The sequence below is a fragment of the Thermobia domestica genome, chromosome 18, assembly GCF_964235325.1.
Source record: "Thermobia domestica chromosome 18, izTheDome1.hap1.1, whole genome shotgun sequence".
In the NCBI taxonomy this organism is placed as follows: domain Eukaryota; kingdom Metazoa; phylum Arthropoda; class Insecta; order Zygentoma; family Lepismatidae; genus Thermobia; species Thermobia domestica.
Window position 1 is genome coordinate 184069364 of NC_137471.1, and position 12420 is coordinate 184081783.

The 12420-nt window shown below is 33.2% G+C and overlaps 1 protein-coding gene across 1 annotated transcript in view; it reads left to right on the forward strand.

The window, feature by feature from the left end:
• The first annotated feature begins 5132 nt into the window (after positions 1-5132).
• LOC145675427 (glutamate receptor ionotropic, delta-1-like) overlaps positions 5133-12420 on the forward strand; it is a 32694-nt gene continuing 25406 nt past the window's right edge. The window contains exon 1 of the mRNA XM_081745833.1: positions 5133-5931. Coding sequence (XP_081601959.1) covers positions 5133-5931 — 799 coding nt within the window. The remainder of the gene's footprint in view (positions 5932-12420) is intronic.

Sequence of the window (12420 nt, forward strand, 5' to 3'; positions counted from 1 at the left end):
TAGGCTACCTGGCGAACCTTTTACCACAAAGTATTGCAATTATAATGAACCGCCTTCTGAGTGTTATGATTTGAGATTGCATATCTACATATGGGTTCTGGCGTTTGGCTGTAACAGAAGGTAATATTAACGTGGCAAAGTATCAGGATAATGTGCTGGAAGACAATCTTCTGCCAACTATCAGAGATTTGTTTGATAGTGGTTCTTGGAAATGCATCTTTCAGCAGGATGGAGCATCCTCTCATACTGCCAAAAATGCATCAAATGGTTCCGTCATTACCCAATTACTGTTCTACCATGGCCTGGAAACAGTTCCAATAAGCGTGGGACGTAAAACTCAAAGATTTCATTTCATTTTTTTGAAAACAGTCCTAATCTCAACCCGACCGAAAATCTTTGGTCAAGGCTCAAAATATTGGTGTCACGCTACAACCCAAGTAATAAGAGGGAGTTAATAGAAGCTATTGTCCAGGCTTAGTTTAAAGTAATCACACCAGAATATTTATCTTGATCCGTGAACACAGTGCCTCGAAGAATAGAATTTGTCTTTAAAAACAAGGTATATCCCACCAAATACTGAAACAGACTGCCACAGTTCTTGACTATTTTTTAATACATACATTATTTAAAACTGTCGTTTTTTATTCAAACTTTATATTATACATAACTATAATTAATACCATTGTTAATTTTAACGTATTAATACTAAAACGTATCCACGGAAGACATAAACGCAAAATATTATCAAATTTTTAATTTCCTTGCCAAATTCTGGCATGTTTCTTAAATTTTTGAAAACTTTTCAGAAGTCTGACCAGTAGTGTGTACAGAAAATAAGCCTATAACGTTCATTCAACTGTCATTACAGAAACTTTGAGAATACCATTCCAATCCTGTTATTTTTCGTCTACATTTAAATTCTCATCCTTTAATATGATCTAAAATACATGCTTTGAGTACCTGGTAAAATACGGAGATGCATTTCATATCATTACATGCTATTACTTTTTATATTTCACCTAGTTTTTTGGAAATGCTCCAGATGACATAAGTTATTTTCACCATATGTATTCTGCCATTATTGGTAGGTCACGTGCTGTAACTGAGTAGCCTCCATGTTCCATGGTCTTCCGCTAACCTCTTCGTCTTCACGTACCATTTGTCTGTTTTTATATCGTCCATTAACTTTAGCGTAATTCGCCCCTTCCTTTTCCTTCCTGCCTCATACTCTCTAAAATGTCCCTCATGATACAGTTTACTCTTAGCCAATGCCCCAACCAGTTTCTCTCCCTCTTCTTAATAATATCTAAAGTTGTACTTTTCTCCTCCCTATCATTCGTTTTCCGCTACACCCAGCTGATTTTCTCTATTCTCCTCTACAACCACATTTCACCATTTTTGCATAATGTCCATATGGACAATACCCGACATGAAGCATATTATGAGTCTTTTTCTCATCTCTTTGTTTAGAGTCCCCCAAAATATTGTTTTCCTCCTCCTAAGACCTTCTTTCGCCATTCTTACAGTTGCTTTTATTTCACTATCATACTTCATATCATCACTAATAATAGTACCCACGTATTGAAAACGAGTCACCTGTTCTATTTTCTCCCCTCCTACTTCTATATTTGACACCCACCGCTTCGTTCCAATCACCATGGCTTTTGTCCAACATTTATTTTCACTCCATATTTTTATAACATCTTATTGATTTTCTCTTCAGACTCCGCAACAAGCACCATATCATCTGCAAACCGTATACATCTAATCATTCTACCTGTTCATTGCGTAGGTTCTTTGTCACTATTGTAGATAGATATTAAATAATGTTAGCGAGGGACAATATCCCTGCCAATTGCACTCTCCTCTGTCATTTCCTCTCCTGTTCTAACACTTACTTATTAGTTCATATATAAGTTTCTTATGAGTCTTCGATCTTTCCATTTCACTCCAACTTCCTTTAGAAGTTCCAACAACAATTCCCACTTCACGCAATCAAAAGCCCTTTCTAGATCAATAAATACCATATACACGTCTTTCCCTTTTTCTATAAACCTTTCGCCAATCATCCTTAGTAATTCAATTGCATCTTTTGCACCCTTACCTCTCCTGAATCCGAACTGTTCCTTCTCAAGTTCTTGATTTGTTTCTCCATACAGTCTTCTCCATAAATCTTTGCTGCACGAGATATGAGATTAGTCGTTCTATAATCCTCACATCTCTTTTTGGGTTCGATTTCTCAGCCATCGATATTATGATCGTCTTCAGGAAATACTTTTGCTACTCACTTATATCATATATTTCATTTCTCAATTGGAAAAATACTCTATTGCCCCTGTCTCCCATATTCCTAATGAATTTCGATAGATATATTATCTATTCCGGTTGCTGTTCTATTCTTAATCTCGGATATAGCTTATTCAAACTCCTTCAGGACAATACTAAAACCTTTATCATTATCGCTAACTTCATTTTCTACTTCAACATCCAGGCTACATGGTCTATTTCTATTGTCCTTTTTATTTTCTATTGCCATCGTTATACCTCCCTTGTTTTGTTCGAAGTTCCATAGATTTCACCTACTTGTACGTTTCCTCATACTTCCCAACTCTTTTCAATTCTTCTATGTTAACCCATTTTCTTTCCTAAAATTCTTCCCTTACTCCGTCTGTTTCCCTTGACAACTCGTTGTTTAACTTCCTGTACATTTTTCTGCCTTCTTCTCTATCAACCTGTTTACACGTCTTCCTTTCACTCGCTTTCTGCAACATCTGTTCTCAAACCCAATTTTTCTTAGCAGTTTTGTGCTCGCGGTGACCTACTACTTCTTCTACAGCCTGCTGTATGAGAAGTTTAATACGTTCCTATCGTTTGTTACTACCTGCATCTATCCATTCCTCGTCTGAGTATTTTTCTTCGAATTTCTCAACAAAAAGATTTCTTACTTCCTCGTTTTTCAACTTTTCAATATTCAACAGCCTGTTACCTAATTTTCTTCTTCCTACATTTTTCAGTTGAATACCTACTTCAGCCAGCACAAGCTTTTGATCAGAGAATCGATTATCGCTGATGAGATCTATATATGCAAGCTTACATAAGTTTAAATGTTTTATTTTATGATGTTCTTAGAAATTAGAGATAATGGGAAATTAGGCATACTTGCCCTATTTTTCCTTAATATTGGAAATATTTTGTTCTATTATTATGCTTTCTTTATTATTACATTACTATTACTGTAAGGGACATAAACTGTTCGAAAGGGAATGCAAGTATATCTAGAATCAACACAACCAATTTATTTATCATGAAGATAACAATATAAACATTTTTTTATATTGAGCTGTGTCCCAAGGAACTGATGTGGTTTGAAAAAATTAGGTGACGAAACCAGTTTTAATTATAAGGATCCCCACCTTACAGTGCAACCACATGTTATTAATACAACAGGAACTATTGTTTACAAACACCAATTCAGCAGACGACATACATAAAACGAAGAAGACAGGAAGCCAGCACAACGGGAATCGAGGAGGAACGCGCCACCTAGAAATGGCCCTAAAAATGAACTCGAAGAGGACAGAAATACCAGTTGACTACTGATGACTTAACCTACACCTGCTCCTGAGCTCGTCTTGGGCGAAGGAGTACTGCCTTGCCTAAATCCCTGGAAGCTGCCATGAGTTAAGCTGATTTCTGACCACAACAGAAACCTCTGAACGCTGCCATGAGCTAATGAGGTTACCGAAGTTCCGTAAACTGAAGTCGCTGCAAAACGCCCTGGAGGCTGTTATGAGCTAAAGTGTTCCCGTATAAAACATTTCCTTCATTCACCTCACTTCTTATAGGGAAGATTTTAAGATACTCTCTATAGATAGAAAGACTATTTTGTAACATCTGTAAAAAATAAATTAGGTGCAGGGCTAAAATTCCGGACTATTATTCTATCTACCAATATAGACATAATAGTATGTATTCATTATCATTCCTGATATGACTATTACTACAGATTGCTTCAGTACGTCAAAAATTTGCTAGCTCTGCCATGTTAAGTAGATTATTACAAAACATTCGGAATAATTTCGGTTTTCCCGCTATCTTCGATAATATAAACCAATTAATAACGATAGTCATTTCAACAACCTTACTTTGCCGTCTATCTTCAAGTTAAATATGTTATGATTACCTCACTTTGTGAGAGAGATTTTAGTGAGATATTTGGTAGAAAAATATTTCTATAGATCTCCCACGAAATGTAAGTAACAGTTTTATGCAGCTTACGTGGTAAAATTATATGATAAACTGCAAGAAAATTTCTGGGGATTTATTGTAAATGTATAGTGATAATAACTGTTGACATGAATGGATAAGATACATTGTTTGCAGAAGCTGTCTAAAATGTATTAAGGCTGATTATGTATTTTTCAGGTAATGGATAATAAAAGATGATACAGTTCTCCATTCCGATAACTTTGTTCCTAATATATGCTACAGCTAGTTCCAAAATTCTCCAAGAACAATATAGCAGGTTTGAAAACAAAACTGTGAAAGACATGATCAATAAAATCATCGCATCCTTCTTTCATGAAGATATCTACTCTGCTTCAATCACAGGTGAAGAATGTGAACTTAAAAATGAAATATCACAATCCATTTTACAAGCTCTCAAATATTTCCCAGTTCTAATATCAGACACTAGATCTATGGGCAACACATCTGAAATTAAAATCCCAAGCGAAATATACATTGTTACAAGCAGAAGTGTTGATAATATCCTACAAATCTTTACCAATCTTCTTGCAACATCAACATTATCATACTTTGTGGTTGTACCTTGTTATAAATCTACTAAATTGGAAGTTATCCTTAGCGACGAACTATTCAAATACTTTCCCAACGTAATAGTCATAAGCTGTAACAACAGCAACGTACATTGTAGTATTTACAGTCACACATATTCTCTGAAAGTTAGTATTATAAAAGTTGATGAGTGGAACGGAGAAACATTTATCTTAAACCATACACTCTTCCCTAACAAACTACGTAATCTAGGAGGAAAGGAATTTATTGTTACAAGTACACCCTTTCCTCCATATGTCGTGCTTTATAAACAATATGAAAATAACAGTATAGAGATGTTAGAAGAACCCATCCCTGGTCTTGAGAAGTTCTTAGATTTCACTGGCGTCGAAGGCAATCTCTTAAATGAGTTGTCTCTTCTTCGGAACCTAAGCTTTTCCTTTAAGTTACCAGAAGACAAATGGGGAGAGTACAAAGACAACGGAACAGCCACTGGAATGGTAGCCGATATTGTTAACCGTAATGCAGATATGGGTATTGGAGATTGTTGGTTGGAATACGAAGGGAAATATCCAACAGATACATCTACTTCCTACCTGAGAGTATGTCTGACTTTAATAACACCACGACCAAAGGAAATTTCGAAGGCCTATGCCCTAATATTTCCATTTAGTAGTTTAGTTTGGTATTGTATCATCGCAGCAGTGATATTTCCAATGGTATTTCTTACTATTTTCTCACATGCTCTGAGAATCATGAATCCAATGGAACAAAACTCCAAATATGTAGATATCAAGGAAAGCTTTACAGACGTAATAAGATTAGTAACTCAAACTGGGATAGAAGAATCAAACAAGGCTGTCTTGCGACATTTTCTATTCCTTATAACAGTAATGTACATGATATTGATTTTTGCCTATTGCACTGACCTATTATCATGTTTTACTGTTACTATTTATGAACGTCCAATTAGAACTTTTAGTGAAGTAGTAGATATTGGTTTGAAATGGTTAGGGTTTGAAACATATATGGTAAACCTTTTACATGAGTCAAGCGTTGCCAGTCATAAAATATTTGAAGAAAATTTTATTTTATTAGAGAATGGGGCCAATATGGAAGAAATGGCCGCTACAGGTAAGTATGGTATTTTTGTAGAATATCATAAACCTGGTATAATAAGTGGCACAGAGTACTTAAAAACAGAAACTCTTGACCAATTTCAGCTTCTAAAAGAGTGTATCTTTGAAGTAAGAGTTGTAGCAACGTTTCCTATTGGATCAGCATTTAAACACGTGTTCAATGAAGATGTTACAATATTTATTGAATCAGGAATTATAAGTTACTGGGAAAGACATTTGATCCAATTGTACAGTAAGCACAGTATACAGCAATTATTTCATATATGTTGGGCAAGTGATACGGACCCAAAAAGTATGTCTGTATCTGATTTACAAGGCACATTTCTATTTATGTGTTTCGGTCATCTATTTTCAGCTGTAGCTTTTATTTACGAAATTTATGATTCAAAATTGTCTTTGAAATTATTAGCAAGTCACTTTCACATCGAAAACCTTACTGGTAGACTGAAAGTGAATTTTTGAACCCTAATTACAGTAATGTGGCGACGGTAATATCTGAGTGATGTTTGGTAGGAGAATGGAGTTGGGATAAAATATTTAAATGATGGTTCAATTGGATTGGTGAATAAGGACTTATTCGGTAACGTTAGCCAGATAACTAGAAGAAAATGAATTGTCGTAGTGGTATTCCTCTTTGTCTTTAACCAAAGAAGATGAAAAGACCACTGCTGAGTTGGATTGTGAAGATATCTGCGAGAGAACCGATCGAAATGATTCAAGGATGAGCCACTATGTTGTACAGCGGGGGACACTTCTAAATGGTACAGCCATATGGAGATTTACGGCTAAGGTGTACCATTTAGAAGTGTCCCCTGCTGTACAATGATATTCAAGTCACATTTTTACTTAGAAGACTTTATAGCTTTGAAAAAAAATGTATTGCTATGAATTTTTAATTTTATATTGTCTAAATTTCAATTATCTATATGTAATATCAATATTTAATTTACATCACTTTTATTGCTTTATATTACCTACTAGGAAAAAGCAATTTGTTCGTGTCTTGTCAATTTTGCTGCAATTAGTACTGCAATTGAGGTAGTATCCGGAAAAAGGTCATATAGGCCTATGTGAACTTTTCCCAACTACCGTTTTTTCTAACACGCCATAATGTCGAAAATACTCTATGCAGGAGCGGATCCAGGGGGGCAATAGGGGCGATCATCCCCTCAGAAGAGGAAACTTTATTTTATATATAAATAAAACTCATCCCAGAGTTCGGACCTCTTAAAATTAGTTGTAAGTAGCAGTATTGCAACCCATCGCCCCCCAGAAGTCCGTCTTAGATCCGCCCCTGACTTTGTGAAAATTTCAGTTCAATAACTCAACACTTGAGTTCAGTAGCACAGTTCTTGTAAACACAAGTTTCAGAGTAGTTGTTGTTGTGAGTTTGTTGAATCATAACATAACCTTCTGATACAGTGTTCTCGTAGTTTGTGCGTTAAATGTTCATTATTAATTAACTATAATGATAGATAAAACAGAGCCAGTTGAAAAGAAGAAACGGTTGATGCATAGATATGTAAAAAAGAAACAAAAAAAATTCAAAAATGAGTAAAGTTCGAGGTGAAGAATATGCTACACACGAAAATAACGTAATTCGATAAAAAACGTTTACATTGGTTAGTGGGCGTTTTGGGAATAGATGTTATGAACATTTTCCACTTCAAGAAAACCATATCTTATTTGACTCATTCTACAATGGGCAAAACAAGGCAGTTCAAGATGCCTACCGATCAGTTTGTATGACCCTGTGTGCTAATATCAATCGTCGTAACAACCAAGGAAACTTCGCCTCAAAACATGGTCTTACTCCATCAAGCAGAATGGCGCTCACTATTTTTCAGCTATCTGTTAGACGCTTTCATATTATTCAGTCGAAGTCTTAAGTGGAGTCAATTTTCAGGAACGGAGAGGTATTCGCGATAACTTTTACATAAGTTACAATCTGATGTTTTAGATGCAATGAAGGCGCATTTACAACTAATACCTCTTGATTTTAGCCACTATTGTTCACATAAAACAAATATGAAGTAATTTTAAAATCCAGAACTCACTGTTAAAACCCTTTTGATAAGTTTAAAATCTATAATCATGAAACAACCAACAGTCCTCTGAAACTTACGTATGAAAACTATCGTAACCTGTTTAAAAGCCATTTTAACTACGGGTTGGCACGTCATAAGACAGACATATGCGATTTTTGTCTGTTCTTTTTCTTCCACATACATATTTCTCCCCAAGAATTAGTTTTGTAATCTTACAACCAAGATAATTTTGGAAACCTAACTCCTGGTTGGAAAAAGGGCACATAACGTATTTCTTTTATTTAACTGTCTAATTAAAACTACATTTTTTAAAATATCGAACACACAGTACGGATAAAAAGTACATAGTTATTAAAAACACTTATGATAAAACATGAAATCAATCATTTATATATTACTTGTTATCAGTGTTAAAAAATTTGGAGGCTCAATACGTATCTCAAAAGCAAATTTTGACCTATGTGCTCCTTTTCTGGATGCCGCCTGTATTAGAAAAAACATGTGAAGAATTTGGTTAGTATGAGGTGATAACTTTCGAAATTGTATTGAAACTGAAAGTGGTATTATATATGTATAATGCCTTCAGTTTTAGTGGGGAGTAAGTTATGGATCCTTGCGTACTACTGATTGGAAATAGATATTTTATGGGTGTATCATTGTCTTTGTTTTATGTTTATAAAAGAAAAGTGACATGAATATAAATATTTGAATCGTATTGTATACAAAATGTAATTTGTTCTCTCTTTTTAATTTGTTCCGAAAATGTCTTAATTGTTGTATTTAATTGTATTTAGTTTTATAAACAATGTAGGTTTTGTATTGTTTGTATGCTTAATTGGCGATGTCATTGTTATACAATAAGGGAAAGTGTTTCTTTATTTGTTTATTTACAAAATAAGTTATTCTATTGCATTTTTGAATTTTCTCTGAAGACGTAATTCTTATATTTGATTTTAGCAGAATTCTGTCGTTGTAAAGAAAACGATAGAATGAGAAAGCCTTTCTTTTATTTACAAAGTAATACAATAGTATTACGAAGGTTAGTTGCGTCATTTACAGCAGAAATGTTATCATTGTTACTTCTATTGGTAGTTTCGTTGCTACATGAAGAATCAAGAATCCTTTGATCTTCATGAAAAAGCCTCGTGTCAACATTGCGTATGACAAGTAGCTCTCTCAGTGGAAGAATAATTTAACTGATAAATAATAAGAATTGTGTCTGTTGAAGGTGGAAAGATCGGTTATGTTTAAAATATTTAAATTAAGAACAGCATATCATAGGGTGGGTATATCTTGTTTAACTTGGTTCGATTGGATCCAGCAAGATAGCCTCGTTGTACATGTATTTTATCAATGAATAATGTCATACATTATTATGAGTGAATTAAAATATTAGTTAGTACGTAAACTGTGTTTATAACAAAATAGGCTGTACGTCATTTTACATAATCGAATACAAAGCTCTCTCTTAAAACTAAGTTATTAAAATATTGATTGTAACTATGTTTGCTCATCTGAAATAAGAATTACATCCAAATATTATCAAATGAACTTTTCAAACGAGTGATAATATATGTTATTATGATCTATTTAAAATTGAATTGAAAGCATAATTTTCTCTTAAAAGAATTTTATTAATATGTTTTTTAATACATAAACTATGCTTACTCAAAAGCTAATAACAATAATATGTAAATATTACAAACTAATTATTTTTTTCCAATAAATGATAACATAAGTTGTTATTCATGAATTAAAATTAAATTGAGAGTATAGCTTTAACTTGGGACTAACTTTCTTGGAATGATTTTAAAATTATAAGTAAAATAAATTATTTACTGATTTTTGAAGTTTGCTTAAAACTGATATGAAACATAGCGTTCGATTGATAATTCTCTCCGTATAGAACTATTTTCTTTAAGGTGGATCACCACCCGGAATTCAATACATATTTTAGATCATTCCCTTAATTACTGCGCAATGAAACGTTACATATTATATTGTACTGTAAGATAACGTTATGTTTCAGCTACAACAAAACACACTGATTCATATGGTTGTCTTCTGATATCGAAAAAGATAACAAATAAAAGAAAATATTTGATTAGTTTTACAATGAGCACAAAAGATGACACTCGCTGTTAGATCTTAGTAGAAGTGCTCAGTTTTATGAAATGTTTATTTGTATGTGTAAAGTATTTTAAATTAGGATCTTATTAGGAAATAGATATATTGTTTGTCCGTTTTTCATGTTATGTTTCACATTTTATTTAAATATTAATTTACATTTAAGGAAATAGATTTTGATAAGAAGCTTGCGCAGAACGCCATAATGCGTTGTTGCCAAATTGGAACGCTTACTGTGGTAGTGATAATAAGAAAATTACTGAATTCTGGCGTTGCAGTTTGAGAAGCGGAACTTAGCTGTGAGTGGCGGGAAAGATCGAAAACCAATTTCTCAAGGAATTATCCAAGCAGAATTCCATCATTACTTCCTTTATTATCTGGCGTCAGTAACATTCGACACTATCTGGCAACGCTGCACTACTCAATCTGCGTTTAGCATAGCACCGAGAACACCTAGTGATCCACCTTAACTGCGTCTGCAAACATTTGTTGTGAAACAGATGAAACGGGAGATTATGTTTAATATATTTGAATTAGAAAAATGATGCCGTGGAACTGGAAAATGACATATTCATGTTAAGAATATTAAAAAGTAAAAACTATCTTTTCTTATATTTTTAACAACTCCAACACTTGCATTTAAAAATTAAGTAAGGTCTGTACACAATCCAACATTTTGTATTTTAAATGTTTGTAATCTGGTTTTAAATGACGTTTCTTTTAATTCAACTTTTAGTTCAGATATATTTTTTTAAAGTTTTGTTTCTTTAGATATGACTTTTTAAAATGGAAATAATTCATTCAGTTTAATTCCGTTTTGTTTACCATCATATTGTTTTATACTGTCAATCAGTTCTACTTTTCTTAATCAGAAACAACCTCTTATTCCCTTCCTTTGGATAACTCTCTCAATTCAATGACTGAATATTACTGCAAGCAGGAAACAACCAATTTAAACTTATTTTTACATATCACAATCCTCTCTACGTACGAACTCAATAACTTACAAGAAGTGAGAAAGTGACTTGACTGGATCGGGACTCGAACCTGAGATCTTCGGCATACAGTTTCGATGCGTTAACACTACCCTAAACAGTCGGCTTTCCAGGACAGCCAAACACTCACTGCTGCAGTCGTGCTCTGTACTCAGAATACATGGTAGTGGTTAACATATCTGCATGGTATACCGGAGATTCCAGGTTCGAGTCTCGGTCCAATCAAATCACTTTTTGTAAGTTACTCAATTGCTCCATCTTTATCTAAACTTTTCACGTTGTTGTTTTCTACTTTCACTGTTTGATTTTTTTGTTATATGATTTTACAGTAATATTAAAACTCATATTCTCTGTTATAAAGGAAATTTTTCTTCACATTAATGCAACAGTTAATGTTCATATGTCCTTCAAAAATCCTTATGTTTATTAACATGTTCTGTTAGAAATTTGGCTTTATGGGGATAACTTATCAAAGTGAATAATAATATAATAAATTAATTCATGCTTACAAATCTTCTTATTTATTATACACAAACATCTTTTAAATATTTATACTTTTTAAACCAAAAATGAAATTAACTATATTTATACACAGAAGCATTGTAATTGAGCATGTCATATGCTAAAGAAATATTCTCTTAAACTTGTATTCCATCGTGTGTATTATCATTTAAGTACTAATAAAGAATTAATTAATTTTTGCATTTCTATTGGCTTGCATGATCATTTGTTCAAAAACGCTACTAAAGAAAATAATAAATAATTTATACAAAAATAAATTTGTATGTTCTGAAGAAGTCAGATTTGATACTAAAACACTTGGGCAGATAAGCATTGGTCTCCTGTATGTTATAGCGATTATCAAGATGAATATAAACTTCAAAACGGCACACCAAGATTTCTCACATAAATATAAAGATAAAATTAATGGGAAAATCATTTAAAGAAAAAAACGCTTATCAGAAGATTTTATAAGAGCATTTTCAGATAACTTTGATTAGACATAGATTAGTAGATGTCTATGTTTATCCAAGATTTTATAAGAGAATTTGCATATAAAATTAGTTAGGGTCAAAGTCCAATTGCACAATCTAATAACAGGTTCTAACGTAGTAGCACTCATCAATCATTACATCTTTCTTTTAAATATACTATATTTAATGAATAATAGCTGGCAAGTTGGAATTCTTTAACATTAGCAGTATCCATCTTTCCACCCAGATTCCTCTTACTTGAATGAATTCATTGTTGCATACAAATTGATGATGTCATGCTGCCACATCATTGAAATGGAATGTTGCTGAAGTTGTAAGA